Raw genomic sequence first — 20,797 nt, 5'->3', positions numbered from 1 at the left:
GTAGAGATGACCTAATGTGGAAAATGTCAGGCATGTATGAAGCCCTGATTTACCAGAGGCCTCATATATCCAGATATGATTGCACTATCTCTACACCCAGCACTATAATAACATGATTGGTGAATGAAAAATAAAAAGTTTCTGGAAGCTTGTGGGCCAGCTTGCCTTGTATACACAATAGACCATAAGAAGATACTATTTCAAACACAGCAGAAACAAGGACTGAAATGCAATAGACCTCTGACCTCCATACATGTGCAATGGTACACAAATGCCTAACATTGAACACATAAACATAAAAACACCATAACCACTGAATCATAAACACAGAAGGATTAAAATGAAAGAATGTGAGGCTAACAGAATGTTCATCTGTGTAGCTCTAGCACTCATGGAAATGAGGCAAGAAAACACAAAACTCAAGGCTAGCTGAGCTATATAGCAAGACCACATCTTGCAAAACAGAACAAACAGAAGAAAGAAACAAAGAAAGAAAAAAGACTAAAGAAAGAAAAAAGAGAAGGAGGGAGGAAAAAAGAGTGAAGGGAATACAAAATGAATAAAGAAAAAGGAAGAATAAAAGAATAAGTAGGACAGGGATGAGGAAAGGAAAGAAAAAGAAGAAGAAAAGATAGAAAAGAGAAAGAGAACTGGGTGTGATGGCTCACATCTTTAATCCCAGCAGTCAGGAGGCAGAGGCAGGCAGATCACTCTGTGTTCAAGGCCAGACTGTTCTACAAAGTGAGTCTAGGACAGCGTTGCTACACAGCGTTGCTACTCTGTCTTGAAAATACCAAAAGAAAATAAAAAAGAAAGAAGAATAAAAAATGTAGAGGAGTGGAGGGTGGTGTAGAGAAGGAAAGGGGAGGGGATGGGAGAAGAGAGAAAAAACCTACAAATTAGTGTGTTTTACCCTGGAATAACATGTGCTGAGGTTACAGGAACACATGGCACTGTGTCTTCACAGTGCATGACAGTCCATGGTGTCAGGTTGTGGGTAGTAGAAGACAGTGAGTCAGAAATACAGACCCAAGGAGATCAAGTGGTTTTTAGTTATAAAAGCTTTGCCTAAACAGATTTTCCAGTTCCAGAATGGATTCAGCAAAGTTCACTCTGAACTATGATGTTTTGAGTGCGCTCTCTCAAACTCAAGGTGTAGAGAACCTATGTTGCTTCTGAATTTCAGAATGTAGTCAGTGCTTCAGAGGTATGCAACAGAAATGACCCTGTGGAAGGTGGCAAAGTCTATGATAAAGGATTTGTCCTTGCTGAGGTAAATCTCAGGTCACCTTAGTGCTTGCCACGGATGATAATCTGATTTTGAATCATTAGTAATAATGAAATTCTAAGATGGCCTATTGATAGATCAGTGGACAAGTGTCTGCTATGAACACATAGGACATGTAGTCAGAGTCCAAAAATCATGTAAATCTGGAGCTTGAAAGCCCAGGCCTATAATACTAGCGCAGTGGCATGGAGACATCTGAGCCATAGGGTTAACTGTCAGCCAGTCTAACCAATTAAGTGAGCTCCAGGTAAGATTAGATACACTTCCTCAAAATTCCAAGGTGATGGGCAATATAAGAGACACTACTTAATATATGCCCATTCATGATATCCATATCCATACACTACATGAGTGATGCTCGCATAACACATGTCATGTACAAAGTTCTCAAAGAACCTCCTTATGGAGTGGGCTTCATATGTGGCAAACAAGCTCCTGGGCAAAATATCCTCATTTTTGCCATAGACAGAATTCTACTTTAAAATGGGCAAGCTTAAATCCAGGCAGAGGGGACAGCTGAACTCGGGCAAGACAGAATAAGCAAGTCCTCAATAGTTCCTGCCTAGCGAATAAGTCTGGCAGATTTGGGCTAGAAGGCCAAAGATAAGGCTCCAACATTATAGACTGTTGGGTGACTATTCAGGCAATAAACAGTCTCAGTCATTTTTCATCTTGGAAGCTGCTAACCTGCACTACCAATTCACTCAGACATTAAAGTCTTATTCCTTCTCAAGTCTCTGAGGGTGGTTGAAGACAAGATAGTTTAGTTTTACAATAAGTTTAGTTGGTTAGAGGATAAAATCTTCTTGGATCAAGATAAAGGATTTAATTAATAGAGATGAGATATGAAAGATATTGAATTTCATGCAGAAATTTAGACCCAAAAAGATAGGAAAGATGTTTATTTCAATTTTGACAAATACAAATAGCCAAATCGCTATGAATGTAACATTTGTATAACCCATGATTGTCTCATGGTCATCCCTGCTGTATGCAGTTTGTTTAACTTATGTGTAATAAAATAAATATGTATGTTTAACAGAGAAACTGTATTGATACTTTAATATGTACATATTATGATAACAAATAACAATCTCAATTAATATAGACTACAAATGTATTTAATAAAGTCTACCTAAACCTAGAATGAGCCTAAGGAAAAATATTTGGGAATGAGATTTACAACTTTAGATCCAAAATAGCATGTTTCTTATTATCCCATTGAAGTCTGTCCCTCAAGCTTTGAAATAATTCAGAGTATTCTTTACATGTGTTATTTAAGTAATAACAGTAAAAAACAAGTTCAAGTCTAAAGGTATCCTTGTCCTAGTTGAAGTCACTGTCCTTTTTTGTCAAGAGCAAGTGCATGGTATTAATTGTCAACATGTCAGGATCTAAAATCAAGTCAGAGGCAAACTTCCAGGCACACCTGGGAAGGACATGTTGGGTAGGTTAGCCTCTGTATATGCCTGAGGGATGTTACCTTGATTATATAGGAAGATCCTTCCATGTTTATGACATCATTGCTTTACTTGGGATCCTGAACTGTATAAAAGAGAAAGAGAGCTAACCACAAACAAGCACTCAGCTCTCTGCTTTCTAACAGTGGATGCAATGGGAACATCTCCATCAATCCCCTGCTGCCATGCTTTTTCCACCTTGAGGGAATGTACTCTGAAACTGTGCAGCAAAATAAGCATTGCTCCCTATATTCCTTTTTTTTTTTTTTTTTTTTTTGGAGTTTTTTTTTTTTTAATCACACCAACAAGAATGAAACTGTGACCCACAGAGAACATGGTCTGGTATCACTAAAGCTCTTTGTAGCTGTTTCTACAAGGACATATGAAAAATAGACCAAATCCATTGCATATTTTCAAGGAAATCATCAAAAATTACATATTACAATCTAAATGAAAGGCCTTAAGATGAATGACATCTTGGTCCCTTTAGTTCATCATCTAATTCATACTTTTTTCTTCTATGTGTGCATGTCTTAAAATGATCCTATTGTGAAGTTTGATGACATTTTTCACTATTGATCTTTGTGATGAGTTCTAGCCTGAGCAACAGGTCCTGTGCAATGCTCACTGGATCCTGCCTCAACTCCTTGACTGAGAAATGGGATACTTTATAGCTCTTTATACTCACACGTATGAGTATTTCAAGACAAAAGACAAAGAAAAATACAAAGCAGGCATTCTACTGCCATCCTTTATCTTTATCAAAATCCATCACCCAAAACAATAAAATGCAAATTCTTTCTCTGTGGGAATTGTATGTACTTTGTAAATTTTTCTCTCACTTTAGTGCAAAAGATTCCAAATACCTTTGATCTGCAGTGACTTTGTAGGAAAAGTTGGATGTATAATGATAGTCAATCCTTTCCACAAGGATCAACTTCACATCCTGATAGAGAAATAAGAAACCCTGACCTAGTCATAGGCAACTCTTTGAATTCTGAACATGCTGAGCAATAAAGAAACAGTGTCATACTCTATAGGATACAAGACTTCCAAGGGCAGACTAGCTGGTCCTTAAAGCTTTCTGAAAAGACCATTCATTAGATAAGAAGGCTGAGCAAGCATGACAGCTTGAATCATAACCTCCAGTACATCAAAAGCCAGGTGCAGCTTCATGGGGCCTATAACCCTAACAATGTGAAAGGTTGAGACAAGAGGATCCTAGGACTTGGTGGCTACCAGCATAGTTCCAGGTTTAGTGAGAGACCCTCTCTTGAAGGTGTAAAGCAAAAAGTGACAAAGCAAGTACCTTACTTCCCTCTCTTTCCTCTGTGAATAAGGAAGGGCACATGTAACCCTACAACATAGAAGCATACAATATACCACTCCCCATGTACACACACACACACACACACACACACACACACACACACACTCACTACACAATGGCTACTGAAACACTTGCCATTTGATTATATATTATTTTCCTTTCAGGCAGCCAGTGAGTTCTCAGTTATTTTTAAAAAATGTTTGTTTTGAATTTTAAGGAAAAAATAGTATTTGTTTTGGCTTTTTCAGTGTCCTCTCATGCTTTCTTGGTAGAAAAATATGAGAACCAAAAAATATTTAGTCCAGTTGAAAGACACATTAAGCAATTCAAATTTAATAAAATATCAAAAATCCTCTTGGGGAAATAATTTATAGACTAGGCTTCTGACACAAGCTTCACTCATTTGGCTATGCAGCTATTCATTTAACTTCCTTCCACTTGTTCCAGCAATTTACAGACATATCTGCAATGATATATTATTTTTTCTTCCTTAGAGCTAGGTAACCCGGCAGCACTTACCAGCCACTCTCATAGTCGAAAGTATGTGTTAATGGACTGGCATGTGCTTAATAATAGAAGCAGCTCCTGGGTTCTTTAGAAAAGAGCCTCACCAGGGCCTGTATCATAGAAAATTGCATTTGTGACCCAAGGTCTACAAATCTCTGTGCTCAAACATCTTACCAATTAGTGAGAGATAGCTCAGTGCCAGCTCACATTTATATTCTCCAAATAAGGAGGATCGTGGTTTAAATTTTATAACTGTGAACATGAAAAATATTAACATTCAAAATAATTAACTCACCTCTATTAGTGGGAATATAATAAATATTAGAAAACTCCCCTGACTACACAGATCTCCTCACAGCTTTTACAACCCTATTGAATGGGACTGTAATAGTCAGTGATTTTATTGCTGTCACAAAATACCATGACCAAGAAGCAAATTGGGAACCCTGACTAATATAGGGACCCTTGTAGCTATAGATTCTGATGCAGTATGGAGGGAATGGTCATATATCAATCAGCCTCTCAACCCTACCCTAAATGTTTCAGGTATATTTTATCAATAATGGCTATCATAGTTTTATAAGGAACTTTTATGGCTCTTTCTGTGTGTGTTTGTGAGAAGAAAGGGTCCCCATGTATATGTGTTCACATACATAGAACACAGAAGACAGCCCTAAGTTTCCCCCTAAGGCACGTAGTCTACCTCCTCTGAGACAATAGCTCTGCCTTGACTGGTGCTTACTGATTAAGCTAGGCTAGCTGGATCACCAGATCCAGGGATACATATGTCCCCAACCACCCCAGGCTGAGCTCATAAGTCTATGTCACCATGGCCAGCTTTTTATGATATCTTGGGATCACACACAGGCCCTTGTGCTTCAGATGCAAACATTTTTCTTTCTGATATGTCTCTGTAGTTTGAAAAGTGATCTTTTTTTCTGCCATTCCTGTAATAGATGCACAGCTGATCTCTAGTGGTTTACACATCTTTATTGAGATACACTTTTTGAATTAATACACTTACACATGAGCCAGCCTCATTTCTTGGAATTAATGAACATAAAAGGGCAGAAGTAGCTATGCCTAGGATTAGGTTACTAAAAGGCCATGGCTTCTATTTGAGGTGTTGTCATTGTTATTATTTTTAAAAATTTGACAGGATGTAGAACCAACTCTGGGAATGTGTATGATAGAGTTTATACACTGAGTTAGATGAGGCAGGGAGGCCCATGGTCTGTGTGGGTACACCATTCCACTGGCTGGAGTCAAAAGGAGAAACTAATCATTCATCCCTCTGTGTCTCTGGACTGCAGATGCCATGTGACCCAACAGTTACCTCAACCTTCAGCAACCAGGACTATGGCTTCAAAATGAGAGCTGAAATAAATTATTTCTTGAAGTTGCAGTAAGAGGCCCTATTTTAAGAGAAGAAGGTGGGGATTGATAGTGTAGGATATTGAATGACCTCCAGCAGTCTCCTTATGTAAACGGCCCAACAATTTACAAACTTGAGGCTTTCCCATGGTCGAACCAAGTTGTGACTAATATATTATATTCTTTAATATTTAACTTAGTTCTTTTTAGTATATTTGAATAATAAGATTCACTTACCAATGGGAGAAGAATGTCATGTAATTAGAGAATGATGTAGTAAAACATGTGTTGAAATATGATTAATAGCATGGAAATGGAAGACTTCACTTGGATTATTTATCTTCACATATTTTACATAGTTTGTTGGCTGATCTATATACCACAGCCCCACACTATGCACATTGGCCAATCTCACTTAGTACTTGCCATCTAAAAATACATAGCACTACTTGATAGTAACGAGCTATTCATAAGATAGCCAATGAAGAAATAGGGAAAAGTTACTTCTCTCCCACACTTAAGAGCTCCTGCTTGTAACTGAGCAGAGATAGTACATACATTTATTCCAAGCACTTGGAAGGCAGAGGCAGGTGGATCTCTGAACTTGAGGCCAGACTGATCTATGCAGTGAGTTCCAGGTCATCCAGGGCTATACAGAGAAACCCTATTTTGAAAAACCAGAAGAAGAAGAAGGTGGAGGAGGAGAAGAAAGAAAGAAAGAAAGAAAGAAAGAAAGAAAGAAAGAGGATGAAGAGAGAGAGATAGAAGAATGAAAAAAGAGAGGGGAGGAAGGGAGAGAGAGGGAGGAGAAAAGAATGGAGTGACTCTGTAGGCTGGAGACAACTTAATGATTTTGAGAACTTGTTGTTTTTCCATTCTGTCTTCATTGTGCACATATCCACACAAATGAAGTATATACAACATACAACACATACACAAATACACACAACTCTTTTCCACACTTCACCCAAGTTAAGACTGTTTAGAAAAGTTTCCTTATGTCCTGAAGCCATACATATCAGTATACACCTAAAACCTTTGAAATGTATTCAAGAAATACAATTCGTAAAGCTCACCAATTAATATGAAATAAAACTTGGGTCCCGTAACAAAAATCCTCCCATGATCTTGTAGAAATATGACATGAAAGCCAGACAAATTCTAAATAAACTCACAGCTCTGTCCTTTTAAAACTTGTGATTCTGGAGACATTTCTCTAATGTAATTTCTGTAACGTTTCCTGAGATGCTAGCTGAATTTGGCGCACAGTTTGGGCCCAAGATCCTAGCTGAACTTGCTGGGCAGTTTGGGCCCAGAGACTCTGGCTGAGCTCGGCATGTGGTCCAGGTGCTGAGATTCTAGATGAACTTGGCGAACTAAGTGTGTGGTTTGGGCCCAAGACCCTGGTTGTACTCAGTGCTAACTGGACTATGTGCGAAGGAGACCCGTTTGGTTCCAGAGACGAGAACTGGACTCAACACTCAGGTTGGGTCTATAGATGCTAACTGGACTCAGTATGTGTGTGGTTTGGGTCCCGTGTCACTAACCTGGATTCTGCAAGCAGTCTGGGTCCTGAAAAACTACTGGGAACCACACACCAGTAGAGCCTCAGAGCTCTGGGACCAAGGAACTCTCAGGGAGACAGGAAGTAGAGTGGCCATCAGACTGCCTCCTCCTGACCTGATTCACTCCCTGGAGAGCTCTGGTGCTACAAGGGGACCCAGAAGTCTCTGGACACTTTAGCCTGACTCAGCATGCATTCTGATACCTAGGACAATTACAGGAACCACAGGACAGAGGAGCTAGAGATCACTGTCTGTGAGAGACCCAAACTATGGGGCTGGCCTCCTGAAATCCAGAACAGTGAAGCATCAGAGCTTCTGGCCTCAGAAAATCACGAGAAAACAGGTGAATCTATCCTCAGACTCCCTCTACCCAACTCCAGAAGCCACCTCCCAAAAACATAGATGGCAAGATGACTAAAGGACAGCATAAAATCATATGCAGAAAAAACCAAACCAAAACAAAACAAAACAAAAAATATGGTATCTCCAGATCCCAGCTATCTCAAAGAAAATAACACAGAGAACACAAACACAACGGAAATACATAAAATGACTTCAAATCATTAGTAACAAGGAAGATAATGGAGGAAACAAATACAATTCATAATGAAATGCAGGAAGATGCAGCCAAAGAAGTGGAAGACATAAAAGAGGCCTATTGAGAGGCACTTGAAAAATTTCAGGAAAATAGAAACAATGAGATTAAGGAAATCAATAAAACTGCTCACGCTCTGAAGGCCTATAAAGAGGCAATGGAAGAAACTCAGGAATATACAATTAAATGACAGAAATCAATAAAACAGTTCAAGATCTGAAGATGAAAATGGATTCAATGATAAACACATAGACAGAAGAAAAAGAGGAATGTGAGAGCTCAGAGAGGAAGGCAAGCAACACAGAGGTGAGCCTTTCTAACAGAATCCAAAAGATGGAGGAGTGAATCTCAGGTCTAGAAGATACAGTCATAGATCTTGAAGCAATCATTAAAGAAAACACTAAATATGCAAAAATCGTGACACAAACCACCCAAGAAATCAAGGACACCATGAAAAAAAGAAATTTGAGGATAATTGGCATTGAAGAAAAAGAGGATGCCAGACTCCAAGGCCCAGAAAATATTCTCAACAAAATCATAGAAGAAAACTTCCCCAATCTAAAGAAAGAGATTCCTATAAACAAAGAAGAGGCATGCAGAAGACCAAATAGAATAGACCAGAAAAGAAAAACTTCCCATCACATAATGATTAAAACACAAAACAAAGAACAAAGAAATATACAGAATAAAAAATATTAAAAGCTGCAAGGGAAAAGGGCCAAATAACATTTAATGGCAAGCCTATCAGAATTACACACGACTTCTCAGGAGAGACCATAAAAGCCAGAAGGGCCTGAACAGAGGTCCTGCAAACCCTAAGAGACCACAAATGCCATGCCAGACTACTTTAACAGCAAAACTATCGATAACCATTGAGGTAGAAAACAAAATATTCCATGGCAAAAATAAATTCAAACAGTACCTATCCACAAATCCTGCTTTACAGAAGATACTGGAAGGAAAACTCCACCCCAAAAGGACAAGCTACAACCGAAACTACACAGGAAATAGAAAACTACACCATCAAAAAACACAACCACACAAATGCTTTCCTGGTCCAACATCAAAATTAAGACTCTTAACAGTCACTGGTCATTAACATCTCTCAACATCAATAGTCTCTATTCTCTAATAAAAAGACAAAGACTAACTGAATGGATAAATAAAAATGATCCAACATTCTTATGCATTCAAGAATGCATCTCACACGTCTCACCCATAAAGATACACATTACCTCAGGATCAAAGGCTGGCAAAAAAGTTTTCCAAGCAAATGGTCACAAGAAGCATGCAGGCATAGTCATTTTAATATCTAATAAAATAGACTTTCAACAAAATTAATCAAAAGGGATGAGGAAGGATGTTTCATACTCATCAAAGGTAAAGTCAAGCTAGATGACATCACAATTCTGAACATCTATGCTCCCAATACAAGGGCACCCACATTTATAAAAGGTCTATTAATGAAGCTTAAACCACATATCAGTCCCCACAAAATTCTAGTGAGAGACTTCAACACTCCTCTCTCTCACTGAAGGATAGGTCATTAAAACAGAAACCAAGCCAAGAAATAACATCATTGACGAAATCCATGAATCAAATGGATCTAACAGATATCTATAGAACCTTTCACCCAAACAAAAAGGAATATACCTTCTTCTTTGCAACCCATGGAACCTTTTCCATAATTGATCACACAGTAGGTCACAAAGCAAGCCTCAACAGATACAAGAGGATTGAAATAATACCTTGTATCATATCATATCACCATGGTCTTAGGCTTCACTTCAACAGAACACAACAACAGAAATATAAAAAAACCTACACACACATGGAAACTAAACTCTCTGCTTGATGACACCTGGGTCAGGGAAGAAATAAATTGAAGACTTCCTGAAATTCAATGAAAATGAAGGAACAACATATGCAAATTTGTGGGCAACATTGAAAGCAGTGCTAAGAGGAAAACTCATAGCACTAAGTGACTTTAAAAATAAATTTGAAAAAAATAAACTGGAAACATCCCACATAAGCAACTTAATGACACAGCTAGAAGCTCCAGAAAAAAGAAGCAGAAACATCCAAGAGGAGTAGACACCTGGAAATAATCAAACTCAAGGCTGAAATTAATAAATCAGAAAGAAAGAGAACAGTCCAAAGAATCAACAAAACCAAGAACTGGTTCTTTGAGAAAACCAAAAAGATAGACAAACCATTAACCAAACTAACTAAAGGCAGACAGGCAGTGTCCAAATAACAAAATCAGAAATGAAAAGGGAGACATAACAATAGACACTGAAAAAATACAAAAAATTATAAGATGATACTTCAAAGGCATATATGCCACAAAATTTCAAAATCTAAGGTAAATAGATGATTTTCTTAATCAATACCACCTGCCAAAATTGAGTGAAGAACAGATAAACAAGCTAAATAGTCCCATTTCCCCTATACAAATAGAAGCAAACAGTGAGAGTCTCCGAACCAAAAAAAAAAAAAAAAGAAAAAAAAAGAAAAACCAGGGCCAGATAGTATCAGTGCAGAATTCTACCAGACCTTCAAGGATGTGCTAATACCAATACTCTTCAAGCTACTCCAAAAGATAGAAATAGATGGAACATTACCAAATTAATTCTATGAGGCCATAGTCACATTGATACCTAAACTTCACAAAGACCCAACAAAGAAAGAGAATTTCAGACCAATTTCTCCTATGAACTTTGATCCAAAAATACTCAGTAAAATCATTGCAAAATGAATACAAGAATATATCAAAGATATCATTCACCATGACTGGGTAGGTTTCATTCCAGGCATACGAGGATGCTTTAATATACAAAAATCCATCAATGTAATCCACCATATAAACAAATTGAAAATAAAAAACCACATGATAATCTCCTTAGATGCAGAGAAAGCATTCAATAAAACCAACACTCATTCATGTTTAAAATTTTGAAAAAAAATTTGGAGAGATCAGGGATACAAGGCACATACCTCAACATAATAAAGGCTATATACAGCAAGCCAATATCCAAAATCAAATTAAATGGTGAGATACTCAAAGAAATTCCTATAAAATTTGGGACAAGGCAAGGCTGCCCACTCTTTCCATATCTCTTCAATATAGTACTGGAGTTCTGGTCAGAGCAATAATGCAACCAAAGGAGATCAAGGGGATCCAAATGGGAAAGGAGGAACTGAAATTATCCCTATTTGCAGAAGATATGATAGTGTAGATAAGTGATCCCCAAATTTCTACCAAAGAACTACTACAGCTGATAAACATCTTCAGCAAAATGGTTGCATACAAAATTAACTAAAAAAATTCATTAGCCTTCTTATATAAAAATGACACTCATGCAGAGGAAGAAATTAGGAAACCTACACCCATCACATTAGCCACAAGCAATATAAAATATTTGGGTCTTATTCTAACCAAGCAAGTGAAAGACTTGTTTGAAAAAATTACAAAACTCTGAAGAAAGAGATTGAAGACGACATAAGATGATAGAATGATGTTCCTTGATCAAGGATTGGGAGAATTAACATAGGAAAAATGGCCATCTTACCAAAAGCAATTTACAGATTCAATTCAATCCATATCAAAATACCTATACAATTGTAAAAGACATCAAAACTTCAATTCTCAACTTCATATGGAAAAAATAAAAATCCCAGAATAGCTAAAATAATCTTGTATAATAGAAGATCCTTCAGAGGAATCTCCGTACCTGATCTCAAGTTATACTATAAAGCAACAGTAAATAAAAAGCATGATACTGACATAGCAATAGGCTGCATAATCAGTGGAATCCAATAGAAGAACCCGAAATGAATCTATACACATATGTTCCCTTGATTTTTGACAAAAAAAAGGCAAATCTATTCAATGGAAAAAGGATAGCATCTTCAACAAATGGTGCTGATCTAATCAGATGTCTACATGTTAAAAAAATGCAATTATACCCATATTTGTCACTATGCACAAAATTCAAGTCCAAGTGGACCAAAGACCTCAACATAAAACCAGAGACACTAAAATGGTTAGAAGAAAAAGTGGTGAAGAGCATGGAACACATTGGCATGGGAGACAACTTCCTGAAAATAACACCAACAGCCCAAGCCTTAAGGTCAACAATTAATAAATGTTACTTCATGAGGTTGAGAAGCTTCTGCAAGGCAAGGGACACTGTCAACAGAACAAAGTGATCGCCTACAGACTGGGAGAAGATCTTCACCAACCCTACATCTGACAAAAGGCTAATATCCAAAATATATAAATAACTCAAGAAATTAAACACCACAAAACCAAATAACTCAATTGAGAAATGGAGCTCAGAACTAAACAGAGAATTCTCAACAGAGGAATAGTAAATGGCTGAGAAAAACTTAAAGGAATGTTCAACATCCTTAATCCTCAGGGAAATGCAAACCAAAACAACTCTGAGGTTCCATTTTACACCCATCATAAATGACTAAGATCAAAAACTCAAGTGATACCACAAGCTGGCGAGGATATGGAGAGAGAGGAACACTCCTTCATTGCTGGTGGGAATGCATACTTGTACATCCACTTTGGAAATCTATCTAGAGTTTTCTCAGGAAATTGGGGATAGGGCTTCCTCAAGACCCGGATATTCCACTCCTTGGAATAAACCCAGAAGATGCTCCAGCACACAACAAGGACATGTGCTCAACCTAATTGTCCCTCAGTAGAAGAATGGATAAAGAAACTGTGATACATTTATACTATGAAATACTACTCATCTATTGAAAGCAAGGAATTCCAGAAATTTGTGGACAAATGGATTGAACTAGAAATGATCATCATGAGTGAGTTAACCCAGAAACAGAAAGAGTCAAATCGTATGTTATCACTTATATCTGGACACTAGCACAAGGGGTATGTTCCATGAAAGTCTTCACATACCACTACAGTGGGACAGAGGGGAAAAGTTTCTATTAGGACTCTAGGTAAGAGAAGCAATGGAGAATGGGGAAATAGAAGGATATAGAATGTCCTAGAAACCTATAAGTAGAACATTATAATGGGTGTATCTGGGCCCAGGGGTTCTGCTCAAACTATGGCAGAAGCCAAGGACAATACATGCAGTAAACTTCAAACTCTTACCAAGTTCTAGCCAATGGACAGGACATTCTCCACATTTGAGTGGAGAATGGGGACTGACTTTTACACAAACTCTGGTGACCCATATTTGACCGCGTCCCCTAGATGGAGAGGCCTGGTGGCACTCAGAGGAAGGATAGCAGGCTCCCAGAAGAGACTTGATACTCTATGAGCATATATAGGGTGAGGTGGACCTTTTCAGTAACAGTCATAGGAGAGGGGAGTAAGTGGAAATGGGAGGGAGGGAGGAATGAGAGGATTCAAGGGATGGGCTAACAATTGAGATGTAATATGAATAAATTAATAAAATATGGTTTTATTTTATTTTATTAATTTATTCATATTACATCTCAGTGGTTATCCCCTCCCTTGTATCCTCCCATTCCTCCCTCCCATTTTCTCCTTCCTACCCTCCCCTATGACTGTGACTGAGGGGGACTTCCTCAGATTGAAGTACTCATGGCAAACTCAGACTTCACTTTTTTCTGTATCTAATTAGTGCATGTGAAAGAGGGCAAACTCCTTCAGATTTATAGTATATTTTCCACCACTGTGCCACCCTTCATTTTTGTGTACGATTTTGTACCTTTTAGACAGAAACTTAACTTTGGTTGACTTAAATAAAGAAGAAAGCATTATAAACAAACAAAAGAAGAAGAGAAGAGGAGTGCAGAAAGCAAAGGAGGAAGGTAATGGGAGGGCAGAAGAGGATGGGGAGAAGAAAACAAGGCAGAGAGGTAAGGGAAGGAAGGGAAGAAGAAGGAAGGGGCAACAAAGGAAGTCACCAATGACTGTACCTGTAAGGATTTCAGTTCCATGTCCTGAAAGTTTCTTAATCAGGAGCCTCAGTGTCCCTCCCTCCAGGATGAGCAGCAGGGTCCCTGAGCCTTCAGACAGCTCTGTGGACAGAAGCAGTCCATCTTCATTCCATGTTCGAAACTGGAAACTCACTGACAGCCCATCAATTTGAGGGGTGCCGGATAGTAGCAAATAACTACTCTTGGAGTTGACAAATGTGATGGGGACAATTTGTGGTTCTGAGCAGGAAAAACTGATATTGCCCTGAAAAACAATAAAGAAGCAAACATATAAAAGCGGGTTGTTGGTTTTTTTTTTTTTATTCTGAAATCTGACAGTCAGCCACTCAGCGCTGACCTTAATTTTAGGATCATTCTATGTTAAGCTTCATGATCTTATAGGGAAAAATATGTCAGCATTGTTCAGACTGACTCACAAGACTGCTGATGTTCATGTTTTCAGATCCCAATGCTATCTGTAAAAGCTGTCTGAGATACTCAGCAGAGGGGTGAGGAAAAGTCAACATTTTATAGGGAGCCAAAGTTATTAATTACATTAACTTCATAGGAAAACCCATATGGTGAGTCACCTATGTGCCAAGATCTGGAATAGCATTGAAAGCAATACAATAGGGAAGTACTGTTACAATAAAAAATCTTCTAAGAAAAGACAGATCCTGGTTCCTTAGGAAAAAAAAATTATGTGGAAAACAAAAAGGAAAGAAAAAGAAAAACAAAAACAGAGAATGTCACTAAAGTAATGTGGGCTACATTTTAAATTTAGTATGAAATTTTGCAGTTATGTGGGTAGAAAATACAGAAGAAAGCGGAACCTAGGGGAATAGGAATAATCAGAGTATATTATAATAGTTGAGGATGTAGCTCAGGTGGTTTAATGCTTGTCCAGCATACACAAAGCCACTAATAAATCTCCATCAGAGTATTAACTGGACTTGGTGGTACACACTACTAATGTCAGCCCTCAGAGGGTAGAGACAGGAGGATCAGAAGTATAGTGTCACCCTTGGCAACTTAATGAGTTTGAGACCACCTTAGGCTACATGAGAAAACAAAACAAAACAAAAGAACCCGTTTTTGATTAAAGTAGAGAAAGGGTAAGCATATTACTCTTTGCATAAGAGGGTATGAAGTGGATCCTTGTATATGCAAGACCCATAAAATAAGTTCCTTATCAGAAAGTTTTAGTAAATTAAAGAATGAATTTATATGTTCAACACCACATATTAGGTGTTTCTATAGAGGAGAATAGAAGAAAGGCTGGACTACTGTTTAAACAGTGTAGAAAGGTTCCTTCATGAAAGTCATTTGCTGTGCAGATAACAGACTCCACGTTCAACCAGGTCTTATCTTCATTTGCACTAGCTAGATTTTTTAGGCTCTGAAATTAATCTCTGCAGCAAGGAGTACCCCTCTGTAAATCTCATCCAATAATGCAACAGATCACATCCCCTTCAGATGCATTATTCCATAGCCAGCTTTTGTATAATAGGGCTTAAGTCCCCTGAGTCTTCTTTCCAAGCAACCACCACTCCTGAAAACCAGGAAGGGCTCCTCAGCTGGGTATGCTATCCAGAACAGCTGCCTCCATTCAATTTCCAAATGTCAGAAAGAGATGCTTAGTACTGGTCAGAAAGGCAGTAGTTTAACCCTTAGCAACACTTTCCAGGAAAGACACACACACAGGTCATGTACTACTACAGAAAACTGATACTGTAGAAGAAACATCCTTTTCTTTACAGACTGACAATACCTCCACACTCACTCTTATATATTTTCTATGATCAATCACCTGACAACAAGCAACTGAAAGGAGAAAGAGTTTATTCAAGTTCACAGTTCAAGGGGATACAGTACACCATGGCAAGAAAGACATAGGATCTGGTGAGATAGACATAATCACAGGAGCTTGAGGCAGCTGGTCACATTGAGTTCATAGTCAGGAAACAGAGAAAGACAAATGCTGATGCTCAGCTTGCTGCCTCCTTTTTATTAAGTCCAAGAAAAGATCATACCAATATACACATTTGTAGTGGGCTGTCTCACCTTAGGTAACCTGCTCAACCTAATACTGTGCAGGAATGCCTGAAAGTTCATCTTCTAGGTGGACCAGGATCCTAGTAAGTCAAGAGTGTTAATTACTGAGGTATTTTATTATGCTCTGTGTTGTTCAAACAAAAACCTGAAGTTGAAGGAAAGCTCCAATAATGCTGAAGATACCGTAGAGTTATGAAACAGAGCCCAGAGGTCCCTGAGCTGGAACTGACCTAAAGCTCCTTCCAGAAGACTAGCATTCTTGGATCTAGAAGGGGCTATGAAAGCTTCCAAATCATGGAAGCAAACAACAGTCCTACCTAACTATGATGCTCATGAACTCCATCAACAACCAGAGTGGCATGATAACCTTAGGGTGCAGTAGTGACTGTCACACTGTGGTGTTAACTAAGAGCTCTCTAATTGGACTTAAGATCAGATCAACAAGATGGAAACCATGTCTGGTTCTGGAAACCTAGCCACCTACTCAGGGTTAGTAGAGTAATATATCTTGTAGAATAACTTAAACCACTACTTTACTAAACTAGCCCAATACATATCTTTATTCTAAATATTTGCCCTTATATCCACAGAGAAGTGTAGTCTGCAAGGTTTGTCAATGAAACTTCTCTTTGTAAGAGACAGATACCAAATAAAAAGCTACAACCAATCAAAATGCTGAGTTGCAGAGACCAGTTCCAACTGACATCATCTTCAGTACAACTCTCACATCTAAGCCTTAAGGAACATTGGGGATGAAGGACTAAAAAGACTTTAAGAACCAGAGAACCCAGGAGTTCTCTGTGAGATTATGTCTCATTGAAATGTCAAAAGCTACACCCATAAAGTCTCACTAACATGACTGCCTTAAAGGATCTGAACAAAGGTGTAAATAACAGTAGTCATGCTAAGACAGGGGAAGCCCAGGATGTATCAATTCTGTACAAAGAAAAATAATCAACAGTAATATAGTATGAAGAAAGTGCAAGAAAACATTCTTCCCCAGAGAGAAACTTATCAAATGGTTGTCAAATACCAAGTGATCAACCTTAAAAACATGCATGCAAGTAGCATTATATACAGACTGAGCAAAGGAAAGGGGAAATAATATAATTATATTATAATCTCAAAAGAAAAATATTTTTAAAGAATAAAAACAAAATATGTAATGTTAGGTATTTTACAACAACAACAACAACAACAACAAAAGAGCTTTGTATAGCCTGTCAATTTCAAGGTTTAAAATACAAAATTATGTATAAAGCAACTATGAACATCGTAGGAGGCTCCCTCAATCACAGACATAGGGGAGGGAAAAAGGGAGAAAATGGGAGGAAACGGGGGAAGGGCTAACAATCAAGAAGTAATATGAATAAATTAATAAAAGCATGTAAAAAATTAAAATAAAGAGGAAATTCAAGGTGTGAGAACAAAATAAATAAATAAATACAAAATTAGCTTTGCTGAAGTGTTTGGTCTCTCTTTAGAGCCTATTGACTGGATCACAACACAACAGAAAAGCAAAAATGGCTCTACAGGGAGGAGACAAACACATGAGGTAACATTTCTAAATATAGTTTCTGTTTATTGTTAATTATGTGTACATGCAGGCATGTGTGTGTGTGCATGTGTGTGTGTGTGTGTGTGTGTGTGTGTGTGTGTGTGTGTGTGTGGTGTGTCACATGTGATCTCAGTGCTCACAGTCAAAAGTGCTGTAGTTGCAGCTGTTTTTGAGCTGTCTAATACAAGTGCAGGCAACTGAACTTGGATTGTCTGCAGGAGAAACACATGCTTTTTTCTGAGTCACAACCTTAGTAATCTGCATACTTTACTGACAAGAATACCATCTGTGACCCTGTGACATGACCCATTGTTACAAAGAACAGAACCCTCCATATTTCAATTGCTATTTTGAATTCAGAGGTAACTCACTGTAGGCACATACAGTAAGTACTAGGGTCTAATTACTATGTATAAGAAGGGGCCTTCTCTCTAGGACACCTATAATAAGAAGAATACTGCTTTGTGTGAAGAGAACAAAGTCTCTTCAGAACCTACCAGTGTCCCATCCCATGGTTAATAAGTCTCTTGCTCTGATGGGGAATCCATCTTAATACTTTTCTCTCAAACCTCTGTCTTTTGCATCCTCTCAGATAAACATCAATCATATCAGACTTCCAGCCTTGGTGAGTTGCATGTATGCAGTCCAAGACAGCTATCACTGATGCCCAATACAAAAGTGTAAACTTACTTAAAACATGGAGAGTTTTTCTTGTAATTTAATAGAGTAATACTCAGACAGTACTGCTGTAGATGAAAATTGTCATATTATAGGGTCAAAAACTCAGCATGACTACATGGATCAAATATGTAGAGCTTAAATATTGTTTTTGATTCCACATGGCCTGATCAGATGTGACTGGTATTTTAACCAGATAGCAGAGTCAAGTAGGTATCTTTTTCCAGTGTGGTTGAACACCACCTAATCCATTTAGTGTTCTGAGAAGACACAAAGCATTAAAAAAGAGGCATTCACAACTCCCTTTTTCCAATTTTCCTGCTGGATCTGCTGTCTCTTTTTATCTTTTCTAGCCAGCAGTTGGAACTTGTCCTCCTAGCCCAGCTTACCAGCTTCTCCAGATTTTAAACTTCAGATTTAATTACACCATCAATTCTCTTTATTTGCTTTAATCTTCTTGGATTTGGGGCATTGTCTAGTTAAGAAATATCAGATCATGATACTTCCCAGACACCACAATCGAGAGGACCAACTCCTTATAAGAAACCTCAGTTTAATTGGCCCCTTGAGGAAAGGTAACTGAGCCAAACTTGTCATGGTTGTGTGTGTGTGTGTGTGTGTGTGTGTGTGTGTGTGTGTGTTATGTGTGTGCTATTTCTTTTTGTGGAGAAAGCTGACTACTATAAATAACAATGGGAGAAAATAAGTAATAAGCTTACCTTCAAGACATTTGCAGTTATACTCAGGTGAGAAGGAAAAGCCTGACTCCCATCACCTTTTACTTACATAATGAATAAGCTTCAAGCAGGAAAGAACACATGATCCCTAACAGCTAACAGACTAGCATCTGCCTTGTTTGTGTGTTACACAATCACTACTAGAGTGTGAAGACACCCTAACAGAAAGTGAAACTTTTAACAGGGTCATCTATCACTTGAAATCGTTTCTATGGTAACCTGACTCATAAGCACACTTGGAATTTGATTTCTCTACCACAAGTGACCTTTTCAGATTCCACAGCCATCATGCATATTCTGTTCTGATTGTCCATTGAGCCTTCTTCTTCACTCACATCTGAACCCTTTGCAGTCTCCTATATCCTGACACGCCCTGCCTTCCACAGTGAATTTAAGATGGTCACCTGAAAACATCTGTGTATTTTGAACAACAGCCTATAAAAAAAAAGTCAGCTGTTTTGTGACAAATATATAATCATATAATAGGGTGACAGAAGAGTAAGGATGTGGGGAGAAATAGATGATGGTTAACATATAAAGAAATGAGTAGATAGAAAAAAGACTAAAAGCCTTTCCCTACCTGGGATATTCATAAATAAATTGCCCTAGAAATGTCAGAAAAGATGGTGCTATATTAATGAAAGATAATGGGTAATCAGCCTCATGGCCCAGGAGCATTTTCAGCACATACTTTCCCCACAGAAAGTTCACTTGTACATCTGCAAGTTGTCATGATTGAAGTAGAGCAGTAACTCAAGGCAGGAGCCGGGAGCCAGGAGCCAGAAAAAAAGGCAGACCCCCAAGGAAGGGTTGCTCCAGATTTGCTCCCCATTGTTCACTCAGCCTGCTTTCCTATAAGATCCAGAACCACTGGTGTGTGGGTGGCACTGCCTACTGAGGACTGAGTCCTCCCACATTAATCATTAATGAAGAAAATGCCCCCACAGACTTGTCTAATGGCTAATCTGATGGAGGTAGCTCCTCAACAGAGGAGCCTTCTTCCTAGATAATATGGATTTGTGGAGAGTTGACAAAATTTAACCAGCACACTAGCCCCTTCTCCCATTCTCCGCGGGCTTTTCTTTTTTAGTAAACTAAATTTCTTCTATTTCTCTGTGTCCCTGCTCAAACGATTTATTCCTTCACATGAGGAAAAAGACATCTTGATAGATATCCTCCAAATTCATCTCTGCTTGTATAACAATGGACCATTAAAAATAAATACAGAGCAATCTTGATTTTAATTTTTACAAGAAATTTAGAATTTGCATTTTGGCAGAACTAGATTCTGTTCATGAGCATACTATCATAAAAGTTGTTTAACTTCAGGGAAAATCCACTTTTATATATGCTTCATTATTTTGTATTGTATTAGAAGAATAGTAACATAGCCTTAATTTAGATGGAAATAAACTGCATGTCTTGCATGTGTCTTCTTCTTTTTTAACCAAAGTTGTTGGAAAAGACGGTTGGTTGAAGGACTCTCACAGGCTCCCACATGCTTGGTGACTAAATACACAAACTTTTACCACCTCTATGAAGGGTAAGCCACATATGAATCTTTTTTATTTTTGAAATGAGAAATCTAATTAACTATTTACATCTCACAAGATGTTTTCTTTCGAGGCTTCCTTCCCGAATTTTTGCCTCACTGCAGGAAAGATCCAATAATCAAATCAATCAGTCAATATGATTGATAGTAATGTGAGTGTGTGAATAGGA

The 20,797-nt window shown here is 38.1% G+C and overlaps 1 protein-coding gene across 1 annotated transcript in view; it reads right to left on the bottom strand.

Annotated features, from left to right (window-relative positions):
* The window catches only part of CNTNAP5 (contactin associated protein family member 5), an 893,510-nt gene that overhangs the window by 428,474 nt on the left and 444,239 nt on the right, over window positions 1-20,797 (bottom strand). Inside the window, exon 8 of the mRNA XM_084797079.1 lies at window positions 14,048-14,312. Within this exon, the coding sequence (XP_084653205.1) occupies window positions 14,048-14,312 (265 nt within the window). The remainder of the gene's footprint in view (window positions 1-14,047; window positions 14,313-20,797) is intronic.

Source organism: Acomys minous, assembly GCF_964271855.1.
Source record: "Acomys minous genome assembly, chromosome: 1".
In the NCBI taxonomy this organism is placed as follows: Eukaryota; Metazoa; Chordata; class Mammalia; order Rodentia; family Muridae; genus Acomys; species Acomys minous.
The sequence above is the reverse complement of the archived record's forward strand: the minus strand, read 5'-3'. Positions and strand labels throughout refer to the sequence as shown.